Here is a 22,923-nt window from a genome sequence, read left to right on the forward strand (position 1 = left end):
CATGAGATCAATATCCCAGCACTGAGGTTCTAGGGGTGTGTTGTCATTCCTAGCTTTTACTTGGGCCCTGATGTTTTGATTGCATGTCCTCACATCTGCATAGCAAGTAAAGTACTTCCTGTCTCCCCAACCCAGACCCACACTTGCCCAAACCTCAGCGTACAAAATGGGTTGGACTTGAGGGTTTGAAAAGTTTCACCAGGAGTTAATACTTTATTCAGCTTTTAGCCCGTGACTGGCTTGAAACCAACATGGGGCCTTTTGGTATATGGGCTGAGGGCTTTGTGCACCCCTGTGACAAGAAGTCCAAAGGCAATGAAAACAACAACATGAACTACCCAACTCTGGCATCTAATGATCACCAGGCAGGAGCACAGCCCTTGCAAGCATTAAGGCAATTTATCCCCACCTCTGTAAGACAGAGCTAATCATCAGTGCATCTGAGGAAGGAAAGGAAAGGCCTATACTCTTAGTCTGTTAAATAACTCTCAAAGAGGACAAGAGACAAAGCGAAGGAGGACCCAGTTATGCTTGTAGCAATGAATATGATATGTCCTTTTGTGTCACACTTTTGTGTCACAAGATGTGTCCACACTATCATGTTGAATAGCTGGGAAAATTGGGGCCCAGGAAACTAGCAAGCGAGGTAGCTGGGTCCTATTCCATGAGTCCCTGTTGCCATTCGGACCAGGCCAAACTAGGAAGAGCAGAGCCCTCAGGGGCAGTGTTGATTCCTAACAACTTTTGTTTATAGACTTAGGTGATTGTCAGTGGCCCCAAAGGCAGGGAGGGCACCTGAGCTCCTATGTGAGGGGGCCCGGCAGCCCCCAACCCAAAACAGGTTCCAACCCTGGGAGGACACAGGACATCATATCAACAACCAGGACGGGAAAGCTGCATGAACACATGTGATTTGCATGCAGGGAAGAGTATGTGCCTGGTCTCCAGTGTGGTTTGGCTATACTGCTTCGCGAAGACTTTATTGACTCAGCCACTCCCGACACACACTCCCAACACAAGTGATTCAGAATTTAAGATGCTTCTCCTTGTGACAAAAATGATGACATCAGGATTTCCAGGCAGATGGAATAGCTCTGCCTTGTTCCTAGGTCAGGGATAGACCTGGAAAGAACTTTCTGTGGTCAGTGTTTTATTAGCTGACCCCAAGACACAGAGAGACAGGCGAAGTCAAGGCTTGAAAGAAACATGCAAGCTTGCTGTCACTGTCACCTGACAGTCAGCGTGACCCTGACCCAAGAGTGTCCAGATTGAGGGGTGCTTTGTGACGGGGCTTTACTTGGACCAGCCACTTTTGCAGTGTCCCCAGGACCTTCCTGACATTAGCTTTGTGAATGGGCTACTTTTCTCTGTTTCTGAAGAATTCTTGTTTATCACATCTTCAGGTGGTCTTCTTCAAAATCAAAAGAATGCTGCACCTCACACCCTGGTCACAGAGACTGTCATTCTGACCATCATTTCCCTTTCTAACTGGAAAAGGAGTAAAGCAAGAGCCAGAGATGTCATCCATCATGCATGTCTGAGGCCCTGGTCACCAACAGAGACTCTCTTCCCTCCATATGCAAATGGAAGGCCTGCACCAGGCTCCCTGCAGACACAGCCTCATGCTCCCCGAATCCTGTGCCAGTACCAACCACTAACCCACTAGCATAAACGCTGGAAGAAACAATGGCCAGACTACCTCCAGGGTCAGCTTAGATCTAGAAGTGTTCCTCCCTCCTCAAAGGGTGGCAAGCCAGTCAGGCTGTAAGCCCAGGCACACCACAACCCAGGCTGAAGGGCATAAGCAGACCAGGGTCCATTCCCTGCCCCACACTGGCTGCCCATTCTGGCCAAGTGACCTTGGTCAAACCGAATTCTCCTGGACTAAGCAGAAATAAGAAACAGTTCCTGCTTTAGCTCACAGCACAGAGTGAGAGTCAAAGAAACAGTGATAAGAGGGGAAATGAGTTCAAAAGACAATCGCAAAAGCTGGGCTCCCCAAAGCAATCCCCACTGCCCCCAGTGGAAAGGGAGGACCCCAAGGGACTCACCAGTGGCTCTATTGTGCTGAGGTCTTTTATTTTGTTGCCACTTAAATTTAGATGCTTAAGGTTCGGACATTTTTCTGCCAATACTTCCAGGTCCCCTGAGATTCTGTTATCGCTTAATTCAAGCTGTATGAGGCAGGGAGGGAAAAAGCTTTTAAAATGAAGGCTCAGGGCCCAGAGCCTCCTGACTCTCCCCAGACAGCGGGAAGGGATCATCCCCAGGGACCATGCCAGCCAGTTGGAGCACGTACCTGGCCTTGCCCTCAATTATGCTCCCTGAACACAAAGCACTCCCACGCCCAACATCCTAGGCCCTAGTGTTTACCTTCTTGAGTTTGTTTAACTTTGGTAAGTTCGAAATGGAGGTGAGGCCTACGTTGATTGTACTTAAGAATTCCAGTTCTTCAAATTCATCTGTGAGGCCTTTGATTTTGCCTTCAATTGACCGACAGTTGTCCAGGACGAGTTCTTTCACCTGGAAAGGAAGGATGGTGTTGAGTGGAGGTGGGGAAGGGTCAGAGAAGCCCCCACTCCCAATGTCGAACCTTCCCGCTTATCCAGGTCAGAGTTGTCTCAGAGCAAAGGATCACCACCAGCCTACCCTGCTCTTTCCACCATTAGCAAGGCCAAGCCAGAAGAACCTTGGGTAAGCACACCTCTAGAACCAGGGAGTCATTTCAGAAAGGACAACCAGTAGGCTTTACTGTCACTGAGGCTGGGGTGTGTGTGTGTGTGTGTGTGTGTGTGTGCGCGCGTGCGCGCACACGCACAAGAGCGTGGACAAGTATAACAACCTCCCACTACATGCTCTTCAACTTCAGTATACAACCAAAACTCCAGTCTCCCACCACCCACAGGCACCCAGGTAGCCCCAGGCAGATCACCCACCGGAGGTAGGACGCTCATGCCATGCTCAGCCCCCACTTTCCTCTCCCTGAAAATCTCATGGCTTGCACAGAACGCACTCACGCTCAAATCCTTTTTCTATGCTGCCCCCTGAGGTCTGGCACTTATCTCTGTGATCAGGTGCCGGGCCGCTTCACCATTAGGGCAAAACAGCAGAGAGCCCTTTCTAAGTCCTCATGCCTAGACAGCGCTGTTCAGCAGAAGTTCCCATCAGGGGAAACACACAGTGCTGTTCAAGAACAGAGCCTCGAGTGGCCCTGAGCACTCGGCATTATTTTAATCGTAAGAATACGGAGAGGCAAGGCACAGTTACTGCATGACATGGCTCACGGTGTAATTCTTGTTCCCTGCCTTGTAGATGAAGATGAAGAAAACTGTACTCCCCAGACAGCCCATGCTGAAATATGAGGGCCAGTAAGGTCCCCACCCTATCAGCTCTCCAAAGACTTGCAGTGGGTGGTGGCAGGGAGGTTCCTTTGTTTCTGACCAAGTAGAAAGAGACAGTGGGGAAACAAACAAACAAACAAACAAACAACAACACAACACCACTCTGGTGAGGAAGTTCCAAGCAGGGCAGTTGCTGGCTCCAGTGAACACAGCAAATGGATGCTAGGCCAGGGAAAAGCCAGTGGGTCTCAGGCACAATCTCAAACAGCCCAAGGAGTTGGCAGGCAGGCCAATGTAACCCTGGGCAAGCCAGGTGCTTGGGGAACCCAGTCTCTTGGTGATAGAAGGAACACTTACTGTGGTATGGAACTGAAGGTTCCATACCAAGGCCCTCATATATATGCTAGGCAAGCACCCTCTCCTTTTCTTATCTTTTTACTCTTCCTTTTCATTTTGACACAGGCTTTCTCCAAGTTGTCTACGTTGGACTTTTTGATGTTGTTTTTCAAGATAGGTTTCTCTGTATAGCCTTGGCTGTCCTGAACTCAATTTGTAGACCAGGCTGGCCTCGAACTCACAGCCATCTGCCTGTCTCTGCCCCAATGAGTGCTGGGATCAAAGGCATATGCACCTTGAAGTTGTAACCTTCCTGCCTCACCTCTGAAGTAGCTGGGTTAGAGATCTGTGGCTCCAGGACTGGCTGTAAGGAATCTAAAATAAGAAAAGATTCACCCCTCCCTCTGCAACCTTGCCCCTGAGGACTCTGCCTCAGAAACAGCTTCTACTGTTCAGCCTCTGGAAAGCATTAAGAACATTGACTGGATATGTGGCACTCTCCCATCCATGGGACTTGACCACAGGCCTACAGGGCTCACAGGGTCACCACTGCCCTCTGAGCCCTCCCTTCCCCCAACTAAACAGCACATGAGCCAGTCCTGTCCGGCTGCATCTCTCCTCTAAGAGGACCTTGCTTAGATCTCCCTCTGGTCTTCCAGCAACCCCTTGAACTCAGTCTGCAGGGAAAAGGCAGAACAGAGTCCACTTCAGGCTAATGACATGGCAGGAACTATGGGGCACCTGGTCTCAGAGCCCTGCCTTCCTTCTTCCGGTGGATGAAGGTACAGTGAGAGCTCCTGGTAGGATGGCACAGCAGGAATTCAGAGTTCCACCGGAAGGAGAGAGAGCCAGGAACACCACCTTCCTCCCGCAATCACAAGCTCCAAGCCTCTGCCCTGGCCTCGCTCCATCTTCCTGATAGATCTAAGAGCTGAGGTTGGCCATGAGTCTAAGTCAAGACACTCACTGGTTAGAATACGTTGGAGGCCTCCACCCGAGGGCAAGAAAACTGTAGAGAGAGAAGGCCAGGCTGCCAGCAGCAAGCAAATAGAGCAATAGTGGCTGCTGGGACAAGTATTAGCTGTTGGACTCCTGTGGCCCAGTCTTCTTCCTTAACTGGTTCCCCAGCGAATCCTGGCTTCCAAACGCAGATTCCACCATATCCTGAGTCTACAGACATACTGTGGTTTTCCCAGAGTGGTCAAAGGCCTCTCCTCTCAATGCCGAGCCTACAGAGGACCAAGGATGGGAGGGGCCATGCTGGACAGTCAAGGCAATTCCTCAGGAAGCTGCTTCTGTCCTGGGGAGGCACAGTCCCTCCCGAACTCCTGCTGCCAGGGGAGGGAGCCTAGCATTTCTACAAACAGACGACCAGGTCAGTCCCCACCTCCCAGCACCACACCCAAACTGGGGGGCCTTCTCACAGCTACTGCTGTCACACACACACACACACACACTCCAGACACATTTTAAGTATTTCACACAAAGCCAATGAGGTGTCTCACACCTGCAATCCCAGCACTCAGGTGGATCTCTGTGAGTTCCAGCCTGGTCTACCAAGTGAGTCCAGGACAACAAGGCTACACAGAGAAACCCAGGCTCTAAAAACCAAAATAGATAAATAAATTAGAAAAAGTATTTCACATAGTTCCAAGACCAACTACACCACGGAGGGGGATTCTATTTACAACCACATCAAAAACATCTGTCTTGTGTTGGAGATGTACTTGATTCCCCAGCATCACACAAACTAGGTGTGTTCAAGGTCACCACTGGCTACATAGCCAGGTTGAAGCCAGCCTGGACTATAGGAGAACTTGTCTCAAAAAATAAATAAGAAAAATAAACACTTCTCCTGCTGTGACTTCGTAACCAAAATGGCCACTCAATGTAGCGGTCCTTGAAGCATCTGACACCCCCAGGCATAGTGGCACATGCCCAGACACCACTCAACTTCAGAGGCTCTCATAGCTATAATGGCTCCCTTTTGGCCATTTCCTGCTTCACCAGCTGGGTGGGTGTCATTTCCACCTTCACAGACACCTACGTGCAGAGCTCAACCTGGCCCCAGCTCAGGTGTGTGTCCACCTCTGGTGGAGTGTGGGCCCCCAAAGAAAGGCATTGTTTGTGCTCCCTTTGAAAAACTCTAAGGTACCCTTTCGCAGTCTCCTTTGTTCTGTACTTCTTTCCTGACAGGCAGTATGAATGCCAGCACCTAGGGAGTAAGAGGAAGGAGCCAGAGCACAGACTCCAAGGTTTCAATATTCGATAGACAGCCCAAGGCATGCAGGCTCACAAAGAGAAAGGCAGGTGAGTTACCCGAGGAGTGGCTCAAATGGGACAAAGCAAAAGCTCTGCCCACAGTCCCATGTGAGTCATCTGCCTGTCCCCCTGCCGGTCTCCAAGGTCTTCGAATGAGCGGACACACCCTGCAATCGCTATCATTTCCAGTCCACGTCCTCCAGACTCGGTGGCTCTTCTCTAGCCCTTCCATGTGAGGACAGTACCCTTTTTGTATCCAGGGTGTGCTGTGCTTAAAAAATAAAAATAAAAGACTTTCCTTGCCAAGTCCTGAGTTCGAGAGAGCTTCAAGTTAGGATTAAACTGAAAATTTGTACTTTAGGTTTAGCATATTCACAAGAATTCGGCCAGGAGCCCCTGTTCTTATTTAAAACAAACAACTGGACCCCACCCCACCCTCAATTTGAGTCTGTCATCATTTCTCACCAGTGGGAACTGAATTTCAGAATAATAAACAGTAATACACTCACTCAACCCAGAACTTGTTTCAAAACCACCAAGTCTGGTCTCTACAAATTTCTCAGATGTGACCTTTCTTCTACATCTCCAACACTGCAGCCCTGGTCACTGCCACCAAGCTACTTCAAATTTGTTTGTCTTGAAATGAAGACTGTGACCTCAGTGAAGGATGTGGTTATGTAGTAGCCTAGGCTACTGGTAGCAGCCCTCACGCTGGATGTGAGACCCTTAATTTGGGCTGAATGATACCATCTCTTTTCTCTGGGGTTCAAGCTTCTACCTCCTTAGGAAAAGCACAGTGACATCTGCTTAACCTATAAAGTGCAAATTCTAGCCTCCCAAAACACTCATGGCTAGTTAATGTCCGGGAAAACATTCAAGTTTCTAAATGTGACCCACCAGCCTCCCCCATCACCTACACTTGCACCTAAATCTAGTTCAAGCCCCCCTCCCAGGAAGCCATCATTGTAGCTGGCACCCAGTCTGGGCTCTGGGCTCAGAGGCGGAGGCTGCATGAATCATTTAATCATGTATTAAGCATCTGATCCTCCTAGAGGTCAGAGACTGTCCTTCCCCATAATCAGCCTAGCAGGAATGCACAGCACAGTGCTGCTTAGCAAATGTCCCCCTTATTGGCCCTGGCACAAGAGAGACACAAAATGGCCCTGATGTGCAGAGCACGAACAGCACACTGTAACGGGTGAAATCAACACTGCACAACCTCTACCTTTCATGCAATAGCTTTGGGTATGTGCCCCAGCCCTGACATCAGGTCAGCTGCTGCCCTACTAAACTGACACAGCACTCAGCAAACAGGGCTGCAGTTCTCCCTACACAAGACAATTGTGCCACCTTGTTGGCTGAAGGGACACAGGAGCCATAGTGAACCAAGATGGGGGGGCAGGGGAGGAGTCTGCCAGAAGAGGGCTGGTGGCAGGCTGGGAGAGGACAGCTAGCCGGTAAATAGCCCCATCCCAGAGTATCAAGAAGCAGGATGAGTTAGGGACAAGGCATGTAAGATGGGCCACTGAGGGCAGGTAAGAGGTACCCAGAAGGACCAAAGAAAGGTGCTGTCTCAGACCACTGCAAAATGAAAAGGTGGGTCTCTTGCCCAAAATTCACTTAAAGGGACGAACTGATGGATAAAAATGTTCGCCTAGGAGGTACCGAGCCTTGCATTTCATCTCCAATACTACATACATATCAACTGGGTTAGAGGGAGGAGGGTTACAAGTTCAATATCACCCTCAGCTGACAGTGAGTTTGAGGCCAGCCCAGCCCAGGTGAAACTCTGTCTCTACAAAACAAAACCTCACATAGCAGTGACATCCAACTATGTGAATTGGTCACATGGCCTTGAAGCTGGCTCTGATTAAAATGGACAGCTTGGGTCTACCACAGCTTCCCAAAACAAACAAACAAACAAACAAACAAATAAATAAAGACTCAAGGGGAAGGACACTTAGAGAGTCACTTCTTACTTTTTCAGAACTTTTGTGGCAACTCAGTGAGGGTAGGCAGGAGGCAGGCTCTGTAGGCACACAAACCTGGTTCTAGCCCAAGTTCCTCTGTCTAGCCCAGCTGTTCTCAACCCATGGGTAGTGACTCCTTTGGGGTTGAATGACCCTTTCACAGGGGTCCACCTGGGACCATGGGAAAACACAGATATTTACATTATGATTCATAATAGCAAAATTACAGTTATGAAGTAGCAACAAAAGTAATGTTAGGACTGGGGGAAATGTATTAAAGGGTTGCAGTGTCAGGACGGTTGGGAACCACTGGTCTAGCACACCTTACCTCTTTGGGTTTCTAGTTTCTTCTCACAACTCTAGTGCCAACCTAGGGCCAAATTAAACAATAATATGTCCTTAAACCTTAAGGGTCCTTCCTAACTAGTCCTCAGTCCTCCAAGGGCTCCTGGCCCATCATCCCAAGCCTCCCAACCTGCTCTACAGACACTAGCGTGCTTAAAAACCCTCTGGGTTCACTCCCTACATTGTTTTGCCTGGCTTTCTACACCAGCCCCTAGCCAAAATTTCCCTGAACAAGCACTGGATAAATGTACGCAGCTTGGGTTTCACCCTTGCCAGCCCCTGACTAACTGTTCCAGGTTCCAGGCTTTGAACAGGAGGGAGGGAAGACTCAAATCAAATTGACCCTGTGCTTTCTGGTGCTCCTGGGTTTTAACTAGGTCAGCTTTTAAATGGGCCATCCCCTGTTGCAGATCCATTTCTAGCTTGAAGGCCAAATTTCGTGAGTCATCGAGGTTTGAGGTGTACGCTTGGTTGGGTTTGTTTTAACGGTAAAGTCTGCTTACCAACCTGGTGTGATGAAACTTAAAAAACTCAATCTGGTTCCACGAAGCAAGGGACACAGCTCTGGGGGAAAAGTCGGATATTTTAAAAGTTACAGGGATCTTGGGGATTTCTGATCATAATCCACTGCAAGGAATACATTTTAGGAGCTGGAGAGATGGCTCAGCAGTTAAGCACACTTGCTGCTCTTGTAGAGGGCCAGAGTCCGGTACCCAGCACCCAGGGTCAGAGGCTCACAACTGCCTGTGACTCCAGCTACCCTATTCTTGTCTCCCCAGGCACCTTCATGCACATAAAATCACAATACACAATTTTTAAAAAACCCACTCTACTCAGAGCATGTACACTTTTTGTGTGTATAAGCACACACAGTGAAAACAAACACCACTTAGGATTTATATCAGTCTTTTACTGTGTCTCTGTGACTGAATGCCACGAGTGTAGGGGAGCCTTCAGAGGACAATCTCTCGGAGGAGTTACAGGGGGTTGTGAGGGCTGGGTGTGAGTCCTGAGAACAAGTGCTCTTAACTGCTGAGGCATCTCTCCAGCCTTCTTATGGCTTACATTTTAGAAATATGGCACACAGCAAGGGGTGCCACGGTCTGGAGAGATTGATTGTTTAGTGGAAGCCCCAGGGGCAGGCGGACTGGGCAGAAGAAGGAGCAAGTAATTCTGAACTGGGTGATTTTTCGTTTTGTACACACCAGGCCTTCTGTCCTAGGTCAGACTCATACCTCCCCCCACCCCCTGAAAGTAAGGGAAGACACAGCCCATCCACCAAGCTCCCAAGTTCCTACAGTCTCCTGGCGGCCAGAGCTTGGGGTCTCCACGCTTTCATAGTCTTAGCTAGGGGCAAGGCCCTTCCTCAATTTAAAAACAAACAAACCCTCCCCAAGAATTGAAAGCGGCTTTGGGCCCTGGATTTTTGCTGCTGCATACAAAGCAGCTCGGCAGGCAAGCAGCGGGGGAGCACGTGGCGCGGGCAGCGGTGACGCCATCTTCATTACTTGGAGGCAGGGGGGCGGGCTGAGGGAGAGCAGGCCGGCTCATAGGTCCAGGGCCGCAACAGCTCCAGCCCTCCAGCCCCGTGACTCGCTCTTGTCTCTGGCTCCTCCCTCCTCTTCTCACTGCTGCGTGACTTGGCATATACTTCTCCACAGAAATAGTCGGTGCTAGGGACGCTCTCCTCACTTGGTGGTACCTGGAGGCCCTGTGCAGGCCAGGCTTGCAAAAGGATGTCTAGCTTCTGCCCCAGCCCGGATGCTGCGCCTTTGCGTTCCTCTTATCTTTGGGTTTTTATTTGTTTTCTTTTTTAAAGATTAAAAAATGTGATGAGTGCTTTTCCGGCATGCCTGTGCACTGTGTGCGTGCCCCGTGCCTGCAGGGGCCGAAGAGGTCTTCGGGTGTTTTGAAACTGGTGTTACAAACGCCCATGAGCCACACGTGGATTCTGGGAAGCAAACCCGGGTCTTCTACAAAAGCAGCAAGCGCTCTTAACCGCTGAGCCAGGACTCCAGCGCCATTTATTCCTCCTCTTAAAGCCTCATTCCTGCCTTCCATCTCAACCATCGACTCCTCCTGCACCAAGCCTTCCCTGGTTGCCTGGCCCTGCCCTAGTCCTGCCCAACTTTCAGGTAACAGAAAGTTACCAGAGAGGCCGGAATCAGCCTAAAGAGCTGCTGTGGGGTCTGGCTGGCTGTGGCCGAGGGTGCAGTGGATGGGGTTGGGGAGGCACGGGAGGCCGGAGGGTGATGACTGAACCTACCCGGCTCCATTCCCTTAACAGTTGTTCTTTTCCTGTCTTCCTGTGGAGGCTAGAATACAGGAAGAGACAGAGTACTATTCCAGGCATCCAGAAAAAGAGGGGTTAGTCAAGAAGCACTCACAGAATATGCGACAGATGCAACCAGGCAGTCTCTGGAGTTGGCCTCTGTCCCTGCCATGCCTCTGAATTTCCTGTGTGCCCTGGCAGAAGTTGCTGCCTGACTCTGGGCTTTCTGCCCATCCTCCTTACTGCACACTGGGCAGTGTGGCTGGAGTAAAATGATGAGGTCCTTCTGGTCCCCTCTACATCCCTTCAGGCAAGGCTTCCTAAAGGAGGCACGGGGACCTCAGAGCTGAAGAGCTTGGGATCCAGCATGCAAGTGTGCAGACTGTTCATTATTCTAGGCAATAACTAACATGGAGAAACTGGTCTCTGGTGTCTTTCTGCACACCAAGAAAAAAAAAAAGTCCCCCAGGGCCCAGGGTGGGATTTCCAAATGTGGGGGTCTGTCAGTCATCTCAGAGAATGCCAGTAGCTTCCAAGCCCCTCGAGGCAATGAGAATGAGCAGGAACCACCTCTATTCACACACCCCACTCACCAACAGATTCCTGCTGAAACCCACAGTGGTTGATATGTTCTTATTAAAGAGCTGCAGCACTGTCCCTTGCAATAGGAAGGCTGGTCAGGACAAAGAGGACAGATCCAATAATGTCATAATAATGTGGCTTGTTATTCCCCCAGCCTTTAATGGCCACAGAGATCAACTGCAAACCCAGAGCAGGGTTCCCAGGCCCCCAACCCCACACCTTTCCAAGGCAGCTTCCCACTGCTAGCCCCACTCCTCTACAGCAAAAAATGTTGACACCAAATGACATTGCATGTCACAGGAACTCTTATCTCCCCTACCCTTCCCAGGAGCCTGTCCCTGTCCACCAAGGCCCTCTGCGAGCTGCTGCACAGGTCTAAAGACTCAGTGTCGGCCTCCCCCAGTACCCCACACAGAGCAGCTGACACCAGTGCATGCTGAGTGGTCACATGGGAACGAGCCAGTCAGACTCGGGGAAAGGCTGGCTGAGTGGAGTGCAAGCGGACAATAGTTCTAGAGAAGCTTCTAGATGGCTAACTCCTTCTGACTTCTGAGTCAAAACATCCCACTAGAACCACTGCTGGGCAGATCAGCTGTACCAGCTGAGGGATGCCAGTGACTAGCTGCTGAAATCAGACGGTCAGACGAGAGGCTTCTACCCTGAGATGCTGGCTGCACAATACAAATGAGATCATTTCCCCAGTCTCACTGTCCAAAGACCTACGCACCAACAATTCAAGGATTCTGCCCATCCCAGCCACTGCCATGACCCATCTCAAAAGTCACAAGGCCATGCAGACTCACAGACCGGGACACTGGAGCCTTGGTATGGCGATCTACCATTTCCAGTTGGCTTGGTAAAACAAAACAAACACATGCTTCAGGGATGGAGATACAGCTCAGTTGTTAGAACGCTTGTTTAGCATACAACCCTCCGCTTGATTTCCCCAGCACCAAGTAAACCATGCCGGATGAAATGCCTGTACTCCCAGCTCTCAGGGGGTCAGGAGAATCAAGGTCAGGGCTATTTTCAGCTGCATGAGCTGGAACCCAATCTGTGGTATATGCAAAAATCAGTCAGCCTGTGATGAAACCTTGGGCCATTCACTGTCTTCTCAGCTGAGGGCTCAGATGCAAAGACGGTCCAGTCCAGGGAGACCTCCTTGAAGCAAGGGGAAAGAGAGGGAAGTACCCAGACCCAAGCTGGGCCTTCTCCCTGCCAGGCCTTACCCAGAAGGCACAGAAATAAATACACGAGAAGCCAAATAGCTGCAGAGAAGAAACCTTGTGCTTGGCTTCCTTCCTGCCACCTCTACCAGAACAGACAGCAGACCTCCATCACAGGAGCCGAGCAGGCCCCTGTGCTAAAGCCTGGGTATCCCGGCTCTAATAGGGAGTGAAAGATTTGGGCAGAGATGGTAACCAACCATGCAGAAGAACCTCACCGATTAGCCTCGGGTTACGCATAAGAAGTGAGTTAATCAGCTCTTCCTCCCTTAACCTAACAGGATACACTCAACTTGCCTAAGGGACAAATCAAATATGGTAAACTTCCTGGTGGAGAAGGAGGAGGGGAGAGGGAGACAGTGGGAGAGGAGGAAGGGGAAGTAAGTCAAACCTGCAGCGCCTGGATTGGCTTTGCTTCCAGAGCCAGCCACTTTCCCTGTCTTGCTAGGGGAATCTGACCTATACTTGATATTTAAAATAGGATATGGATTGAATTAACTGCTGTTCACAGGTCTACAGATGCTTTAATTTTGTTTATTGTCAAGACAAGGTTTCTCTGTGAAGTGCTGGCTGTCCTGGAACTTGCTCTGTAGACCAGGCTGGTCTCAAACTAGCTCTGCCCGGCAAGTTCTGGGATTAAAGATGTGAACCACCAACTGCTTTAATCTTAAAATGCTAAAAAACAAAACAGAAGACCCAAAATGTTACAACTTTTAGAGAGTCAAGGAGAGGCTAGTTAGCTAGAAATGAGTGGTAAGGTTCAGGAGATCAATTCCTGAAGGAGGGCCTGCCAAGCAGCCCGCACACAGTAAGCTATATTCAAGCTGTGCGGAAAGGAATAAGCAGGAATTCACGGGGGTGGGGGTGGGTTGGCTCACTGGTAGAGGGCTTGCCTAGCATGTATTAACATGCCTTAAGTTCAAGCTCTAGTACCAAAGATTTGGGGTGGGGTGGGGGCTTGGTGCTTGTCACCAAGGCTGATGACCTGAGTTTGATTTTTTGAAACATACATGTGGAGAGCACCAACTCCTGCAAGTTGTCCTCTGACCTCCACATGCATACTATGACACCCATGTTTGAGTACACACTGTCTGTAAAATGTAACAAAAACTTTAAACTTTAAGACAAGCAGTCATGGTGGTGGCAGGGACGTGACCAAGTCTCCTTGGTGGCAGTGTCCAAACCTTAAATTCCAGAACCTCAAGGGCAAACAGGATGGGGAGGCATCTGAGAGCTGGGGTGATGCACAACTGAAGGACCTGGATGGGGGCGGTTAAGCAAGAAGGTGGGAGACCCAGGATAAGCAATGCTAGCAAGCATCTGCAAAGATTCTGCATACAAACTGCCAAGGGCCTTATGAGGCCCTGCTAAGCACACGTTGTGGGTCTTTTCACTTCTAAAGATACCCCACCCCCCACCCCAACACACAGCCAGGGAAGTTACCTGCCTGGACTACAGGCCCAGTCATTCATTGGACAGTTTTATTTTTAAAGATTTATTTATTTACTGCATGAGTGCTGTATTTGCATATACACCTACATACCAGGAGAGGGCATTAGCTCTCAGTATAGATGGTTATGAGCCACCATGTGGTTTCTGGGAATTGAACTCAAGACCTCTGGAAGAGAAGACAGTGCTCTTAACCTCTGAGCCCCAGCCTCTGCACTGAACAGTTTTTAATGAGTAGCTGCTGTATGTCAGGGACCAAGCTAGGCATTAAGGTATGACACTGCAGAAAAACAGTGTGATGCCTGCCCTCCTATGTGTGTACCTTCTAGTGAAAGAGCCAGATACTAAGCCAGTGATTGTATATACAACTAATGCTCAAAGGAAAAAGCAATAGTGACAAGGGACAGTACTGAAAGGGTGGTTGAGGACGGCTATCTATCGTCTGTGTAGACTTGAACCCCAAAGAACATCTGATCAGGGATGGCTTACAATGGAAGGAATATCCGTGGCCAAGACTAAGTGGGAAGCATGCTTGGTCACACTCTGCAGCTGCGTAAATGTAAGAGAGTTCGTGGAGGGAGGGCTGGTGAGACGGCTCACGTATTGTGATGGAAGGATCCGACTCAGACAAACTGTCCTCTGACCTTCACAGCTGCTCCACAGTACATGAGCAAAGGGACTTTACTGAGGCTGCGAATGGCCATGTATTCTGGTAGAAATAGGCATACACTACACAATAAGAAACATCTTATAAATAGATGCTTTGATTATTAGCACAGGGACACATGAGTCAGTCTGGTTTGGCTCCAGGCTTTTTCACTTCAGAACTGAGACATATTTTGTTTGTTTTTGTTTTTGAAACAAGGTCTCATGTAGCCTAGGTGGTCACAAACTCTACTGTAATTGAAGATCTTTAACTTCTGATCCTCTTGATTCTAATAATCCAAGTACCATGAATTCAGGTGTACATCCCGTTTAAGCCATGCTGCAAATGAATCTAAGGCTGTGGCATGCTAGACAAACTCTACAAATTGAGCCACAATCCCAGCCTAGAATTGTGGCTTTGGTCATGACTTCACCAACTCAGTGTGTTCACCACTAGAATGGGAAGAAGAGCTATACCTACAGAGGAGTCCATGGAACCGGGCAGGCCAGATGCTGGCTAGGAAGGCCCTTCGAAGGCTGTGCTGTGCTGTGTTTGGCAGTACCGCAGTACATCTCACAAGCTACATTCCTCACCAAGCAAGATGCTGCACCCCAGAGAACAGAGAAGAGGTGCTGGAAGCCCAAGTCTCCTGCTTTGCCTTGAGGTTATCCCTCAGTAAATGTTTGTTGATCAGAAAGGCATTAAAAATAAGCCAAGAAAACACCCTGACTCCCCCACTATATGGCATCCAGAACAGTCTGCTGAACCCTTCACTTCACTCAGTTGGGGAAAGAAACAACTGAGTTACACCATGGCAGTGTGTTGGGGGATAAACTCCAAAGATGGAGACAAGGGCTGACACCTTGGAGGAGGCTTCTTGCTATGGTTGCGGTCCCAGCCTTAACAAGCACACAGCCAAGAACGTTCCCATTCAGATGAAGAGGCTGTGATAAGAATACAATAAGAAAAAAAAAAAAAAAAAAAAGAATACAGTAAGAAGCTGGTCCAAAACCACCTTCGTGTTGTTGCTTGTTTTCCAGGTGTTATAGTGATGATGTTTAACTAGTAATACAGTCATCTTCCTGGTTTCAGAATCAGACTGTAGGAAAATTCAGCAAATCCTCCGACCACCAACCAGTAACTACCTCCTGTTGCCTCAGTAACTACCTACTCCACCTATCTATCTCCAGAGTGTTTGGAATTTTTGAATCTTACTTTTCTCAACTTACTCCCAAACCAACCTGTAACATTGCTGGGTTTTTGTTTGTTTGTCTGTCTTGCCTTTTCCCATACAGTTCACAACCTGCCTTGGCTGTCACCTGAGCTTTTGGGAGTCCAAGGCAGAGAATCATGAGGCCATCCTGAGCTACACAGTAAGCCTCTGTCTCATAAACAAAACAAAACAAAACAACCCCAAGAGCCTCCCTGGCAGTCCTGAAGGTTGGACCTGAGGCCTCATGCATGCCAGGCCAATGCTGGACTGCCCTAGACCACCAAATGGTGTCCTGTCATATGGGGGCCACTGTTCTCATCAGGCCCTTCTTCACAGACATTTCCAATGTTTAGCTGCAATAACTAACCACAGAGTATAAATATGCAGGCACATGCCACTCTGTGCTCACCTGGCTCAGTGCTTCAATCAGATCCCACCCTGATTACAGGGTCACAGTCCACAAAGTCCTCCAAACCTAAGGCCTCATCATCTTTCTGGATAGGTTACTTAACCCCAGTCCACACCACAAATGCCTAAAACTCACTCAATGGAGACTACAACAGAAGATGGGGCTACAGTGGAAATGCTGTCCTTGCGTCCTGACCCAAGAGTGTCTAGTCTGGGAGGGGCATGCAAAAAGAACCCATGACAACACAAAAGGGAGGTCCAGTCTGCCAATCTGACCTCTCTGAACCAGTCTACCTGTCTCAAAAACAAGTGGCCCAACCTATACCTTGGGATGTGCTAATAGGTCCAAAAGGTGATGTTTACCAAGTACCTAGCCACAAGCACCACCCCAAACTCACCCTAGGCACTCAGGAATGGTCAAGTAAGCCTCCTCTCATCCCAGGAGAGCTAAGCACAACAGGGTAGGGAGGTGCTTGCACTGTTGCCATGCCCATTCACGGGGGTGCTGTTTTGCTCTTGCTGAAGAGGCTGCCAAGACCTGCTCATGTTTGCAGAGGCGCTAGGCCTTAGGCCCCTAATTACACTTTAAGCCTACTTCCCAGACCTAGGTAAAAAAATCTCTGGGTGTGTTTCTTGTCTGTGGGAATAAACCGTGCTGTATGAAGTATGTCAGAGCCTGGAAGAGAAAGGACCTTCCCCCGAAGGCCCTGGCACAGCCAGAGGCATGCCTGCAATCTCAGCACTTAGGAGGCTTGGGGAGCTCCAGGAGACCCCAAGTTTGCAGAGGCAAAGGTGAAGGAAAGTGGGGAGGGTGGGGCAGACAAATAGACTAGAGGTCTCCCAGGTTATCCTGAGTGGCTGGAAGGTGCAGGTCAAAGCGAAGGGTCTACTCTAGGTTGCACACGCAGCTCGGAAGTGGACCTGGCTGTGCACTCAGGACAGCTGCTCAGCAGCCACCACCTGGGCCCCCTCACCTGTTACTTAACTACTTTGTAGCACTTCTGTAGCTTAAACAAGGTATCCCGCACACAGGCAGAGAACAGTAACAAGCAACCAGAACACAAATTTTAAAAGACTACTTTTCCTTGCTCAGAGAATAGCCCACAGTGTTATGAAAAAGCACCAGGGAGCCCCAGTGGAGCCAGAAGCACCTTTCAAATTCTCTAAGGTAAAATCCAATGGTCCGAGGTGGTTCACCCTGGTCCTTGAGACAGGCTGGCTGGTCAAGTTCCCTCCCCACAAATACCACTGCAAGGGGCACTAGCACTCCTGCCCCAAACCACCTGGACTTCCACCCATAGGTGTAAAGTCAGGCAAGATCTAGATAGAATGAGAGAAATGGTGGATGTCTTTCAGATCCACTGTAACCTCAGAAAGACCAGGGTGGAGCCAGGCAGGCATGGTGCCAGCACTGCAGTTCTGTGAGTTCAAGGCCAGCTGTCTACGGAGTGAGCTCCAGGACAGCCAAAGCTACACAGGAAAACAACAACAAACAAACACAAAACAAAACCCCATCCTGAAAAAGCAAAAGGGTGGCAGGGTGGTGGTGGTGAGGTGGGGGTGTTAAATGGTTAACAAAATGGGAGGCGTCTCTGTCCAGACAGAGAAGACCAGCTTAAAAGTAGCCGGTCTGCCTGGAAGGGTGGCGATGTGGTCATAGTCCACTCCCTCCAACACACCCAGCTATAGCTGAAAAGGCAAATTAACAAGTCCATCTCAAAGTTCAGGTCATTCATTCAAGGAATCAGCCTTAAGAGAATAACAAGACATTCTGGGATGTCAAGGTCTGGCCTAGGGCTGGGAGGAGTGGAGTACTGGCCAGCCGCAACATAGTTTCCCATATTTGTTTCCCTCTCTCCCCTTGTCTCCTCCCTGCCTCCTTGAACTTCTGATCATCCTGCTCTTCCACATCTCAAGTGATGGAATTTCAGGCACAAACTATTCCCGGTCTTGTGCAGTATTGTGGATTAGACCCAGGGCTCTGTGCATGCGAGGCAAGCACTCTGCCACTGAGCTACATCTCTCTTCTCAACGTTAAAGGATTATTTTTATTAATTTTATGTAGACGAGAGCTCTATCTGCATGTACACCCGCATGCCAGAAGAGGGCATCAGATCCCAGTAGAGGTGGTTGTGAGCCACCGTGTGGGTGCCAGGAATTGAACTCAGGATCCCTGGAAGAGCAGACAGTGAATACTCTTAACCACTGAGCCTTCTCTCCAGCCCTCTTCTTACCTTTTATTAACACAGAGAGATTATCACTAAGTTGCCTAAGTTAGCCTGGAACTCTCTGTAGCCCATCTAGGCCTTAACCTTGCCTAGACCTGGTGCTACAGCTCTGGTGTTAAGGCTTGTCAGCTCACATCTTATTCTTCTGGGAACTCAGAGATACTTCTCTAATCAACTGGATTTTAAGCTATGAATCCAAATCCAGCAGAGGTTATTATCCTGTCCACTAAAGTGTCACCACCTCCAGGAAGCCTGCCTGGACCACAGCTTTGTGTTCATGGCTTGTATTGGTATCTTTGCTGTGGTTTGTGTGGGAAGGACAGGTGATGTGACTGTCTGCTTAACTGTCATATCCAGGAAGCCGGCAACATACCCAGTATACAGTAGGTATTCAGTCTCTGTGTACAGAAAGAATGGAAGCAGTCAAGGCCAGGCAGGAGTCAGCAGGGAGCCAGGATTCCAGCTCTGTGCTGCCGTTTGCCAGCTGGGAAATGCCGGCTAAGCTGCTCACCACTGGGAAAGCATGGAGTTAAAACTTAAAACATTCAGGGAATACAGGTCTGTGTTCTGGTGCAGTGGGCACTTCCCCCAGTATAAGATCGACCTGGCCAGCGCCTACAGCCACTGGTCAAGCTCAAGGGCACATGTGAACTTGTCCTGTGCCACTTCTGACAAGGACCACACAGGCCACTGGGGTAGATAAAGTCCCTGAATGCTCCCGGAGAACAAACATGCCCTGAAACCAGTACCCTTGTGGATTAAGAGGACAGCCTGCATTCCAACTGGGCTCCAGCCACCACATCCCAAGCAGCAGCCCAGAGTGTTGCTCCAGAAACTGCCCCAGACTCACCCCCGGAAGAACAGATATACCTACATTCACCCAAGACACATATAAGCGTGTCTGCAACAGAGCCACAAACTAGATGGAGCTCAGAAGTGGAGCTGCTTGCTATGGCTGCAGGCCAGCCTCTGCAGGAGCTCCCCAGACCCTCAGAGCCAGTGGGGAAGACAGCACACTGACAGCTCAACATCCAGGCAACATCCGTCCTCCCTGCAGTAGACATGCAGCAGAGAAAGGCTAGCTTCAATCCTGCATGTGGATGGGACGCTTCCCACAAGCAGTGAGGCAGAGGCCGAGGGCACCTCTGCCACCAGGGAACCTTCCTATTCATGCCGTGGGGGAGTCACGCTGGACTCCGGAACCCTCAGAATGCTCCCTGGCAAGTGTACAGAGAAACACTGACCAGATGAACTGGGAGAGCCACTGGTGCACACTCCCACGAGGAACTATGGGGAATCCACTGGGAAGACAGACCATGGCCTCACATCCTGGATGCCACCTGGGCAGATGTGGAGGGTCCCCTCCCTCCACTGGGTCCAGGAGGACTTCCTGGGCAAGGAGCCTTTGGGGAGCTGCTTGAAAGATAAAGGATGAGAGAAACAGCAGCCCAAAGCTCTGGAGAAGCAGGAGGACTAATGCCCTGGGACAGTCAGAAAAGGCTGGCCAGGCAGAATCCCACCTAGGATATCCCAGAGCAGGGCATGCCTGAAGCTGCCGGTGTCCCTACAGGGCCACTTCAGCACAAGTCAGGGGCTCTGTCCTTTTCTCAGGTCTCCCATCTGCTTCTGAAGCTGAGTGTGAGCCATGCTAAGGAGGAGAGCTCCCCCACCACACAGGAGACAGGCACAGCCTTCTTCAGCTCACCTGACCCCCCATTCAATCACCTCTGGGGCTCAGACCTGGTGCAAACTACTCTCCTCCCTTCCTGGAAACAGACCCTAAAAAGACATGGCTGTTATCTTCCACTTTATAGAGACAGTGACTGAGGCCCAGAGGGGACCAGCTAATACCCTGAAGACACTGCTTCCCACGTTCGCTGTCCTGGACCAGCAGTCCTGCACACTCATGTCTGTGTTGTTCACAGCTGATCGCTCCCTCAGTGGCTCTCTGATTTTCTCAAGCGGGGTCTTGAAGTGAACCTGCAGCTCACTGATTGGCTGAGCTGGCCAGCCAACCAACAATCCTCTTGTTTCTGCCAAATCTCTAGTACTGGTATTATTGACAGGCAGTACCATGGCAAGCTTTTATTGGGGACCTGGGTCCCCATGCTCACACGGCAGGTACTTCACCAACTAAGTCACCTCCCCCAGGGCCCAGGTCCACTTTTCGTCATAGTCTAGTAGCAGCAGCCTCCTGGGACACAGGTACATAGACACAAGTGTGACGAGCAGAATGTGGGCATGTTTAAACTTGGCATGAATGCCTGGAGGGAGGAGGGGGAGAGACGCAGGCCAGGCAATGGGTCCTTGCAGCCCTGCACATTAAAGCCTGGACCGTTCTTTAGCTGTTTTCCCTTTTACTTCCATTTAGCATGTTTCTTCCCATCTACTGAGAAGCACCCTACTTCAATGTGCCCCCACCCCCAGCCCCAGCTTCGAAAACACACCCAGAGGCAGATTCGGCAGCTGGGGGGAGCCTCATTTGGGGAGTCCCTCAGATGCTCCCCTGGCAGTGCACGGAGCCTGCAGTCTGAGTCACTAACCACATTCTTTCCTCCTGTCTATCAACCGCATTCCACCACAAGACACAGGCCTCCCACACCTGTGCGCCACCCAGGACACAAGGGCAGAATGCAATTAGATAATAAGTTTGCTGTGCAAATGGCTTAGGAGAACAGGCCAGCCTTATTTCAGTGCTAGTGCACGGGACATGGCTGATGGACAGGGAATATGACTCACTTTTTCTTATAGTCATATCATGTTGGTCTCCTGTGAGATCAAGGGCAGATCAAGCTGGTTGCAGAAAGTGGGACCAAATCCCTCTAAATTTACCTTACCTCTGCCTTTGCCAGATCCCTTGCTTTCCAGTCTTCATGATGCTTGCAGGTAGGCCTGGGCCCTGAGACTAGCTGCAGTCCTTTCAGGACTCTGCTGCACCCTCACACAACAGTGAGGAGCACGCACACTTACACACATCCCTGAGCCTCATTGTTCCCTCCGATTGCTGAACTTTCAGCCTGCTGCAGATTCTTTTCTGGTGTCGTTCTCAGAAAAAGGAAAGCAAGAGAAAAAAAATCACCCAGGTACCCATCGGCCCAGTGTCTCTGGTATGTGGGAATAGGATCCTCTTGAGTCCCACTTGTGGCTTCTCCAGCTATCTGCAGGGAGAACCCAAGGCATATCCCTTTGGGACCTTCAAGAGAATTAGAGTGGACTTTGGAGGTCTGCACACAAAATCAATCAAGCTGGCATGCAGCAGTGGCCTCTGATGAGCTGGGTACCTTAGGCTGGCTTACTAGTGGGTACTGTAACTGTCCCCCACCCTATCCCCATGCCAGGGTTGGGAAGATCAGCACATGGACAGTGTTTGACATGGTATGGACTTTATAACTAAATTAAAAATGAAGCACACAAGCCAGAAGTGGTGGGACAAACCTTTAGTCCCTGCACTTAGAGGGCAGAGGCAGGTGGATCTCTGTGTGTTCATAGCTGGCCTGGTCTACACAGGGAGTTCCAGGCTAGTCAGGACTACATAGCAAACCCTGTCTTAGGAAAGAAAGAAAAGAAGGATGAAAAAAAAATAAGGAAGAAATGTTTTTTAAAACAGACTTAACTGAGCTGTCCAGGATATTCCATTAGGCACAGGGAATACTACTACTTCGAATATTTTTAAATGCCTCCTTAATTTATGTTCTTTGAGATACTTAGTGCATACTTATATGTACACAGTCCAGAACTGAAAAACAGAAAAGTAGCTGCACGCAGTGGCTCACACCGACGGTCACAGTTGGCTAGGCTGAGGCCGGGGCATAATGAATCCATGAATTCAAGGCCAGTCATGGTGATACAGCAAGGCCACCTTGTCTCAGAAGAGGGGGAGAAATGAGGTGCATGGTGGCACACACCTGTAATCCCAGCATGTCCAAAGCTGAGGCACATGGACCACAAATTGGGAGCTATCCTGGGCTACCACAGTGAGAGCCTATCTCAAAAACAGGAAAAAATGATAAAAACAAAGAGTAGGTGTGGTAACACGTGTCTAGGATCTCATTACTTGGGAAGCGGAAACACAGCGATTGCCTTGGAGTTCCAGGTTCACTTGGGTCATATAGGGAATGAGAGTAGCCAGGTCTATATGACAAGAACTGTTTCATTCCTTCCCGAATCCCTGCATCTGTCTTTCACTGACAGGACCTGCAGATTTTAGCTGACAAAGTGAAATAATCAACCAGAATAGAAGGTAGAAATACAAATACAAATCCTACCATTTGTATTCTTATTTTCTACTCCTAAGAATTTCCAAAAAAAAAAAATAAAAAAAAAAAAAATCTGGGGAGGGGGTGTGGAGAGATGGCTCAGTGGTTAAGAGTACTGTCTGTTCTTCCAAAGGACCCGGATTCAATTCCCAGCACCCACATGGCAGCTCACAACTGTCTATGCCCCCAATTCCAAGGGATCTGACACCTTCACACTAATGCACATTCTTCTGCCAGTCAGCAAGGCTCCCAGCTTCCATCTGCTGGACAGCGGGTGTTAGGAGATCAGTCCATATGAGTACTGTGGATCCTTCATTCCAGCAATACTAGGAGAATGCTTGCCAAGTGTGGGCGCAGTGCTGAACACTGGGGATACCCTAGGGTGAAGG

General features: G+C 49.6%; 1 protein-coding gene across 5 annotated transcripts in view; it reads right to left on the reverse strand.

Moving 5' to 3' along the window:
- The window catches only part of Anp32a (acidic nuclear phosphoprotein 32 family member A), a 39,039-nt gene that overhangs the window by 5,356 nt on the left and 10,760 nt on the right, over positions 1–22,923 (reverse strand). For 4 of the 5 annotated variants that reach the window (XM_060384975.1, XM_021640476.2, XM_060384977.1 and 1 more), the window contains exons 2-3: positions 2,374–2,523; positions 2,052–2,174 (exon numbers count right to left, since the gene is read on the reverse strand). In XM_060384975.1, coding sequence (XP_060240958.1) covers positions 2,052–2,174; positions 2,374–2,523 — 273 coding nt within the window. The remainder of the gene's footprint in view (positions 1–2,051; positions 2,175–2,373; positions 2,524–22,923) is intronic. The other variant, XM_060384976.1, reaches the window with a different exon arrangement.

Source organism: Meriones unguiculatus, chromosome 6 (genome assembly GCF_030254825.1).
Source record: "Meriones unguiculatus strain TT.TT164.6M chromosome 6, Bangor_MerUng_6.1, whole genome shotgun sequence".
Taxonomy (NCBI): Eukaryota; Metazoa; Chordata; class Mammalia; order Rodentia; family Muridae; genus Meriones; species Meriones unguiculatus.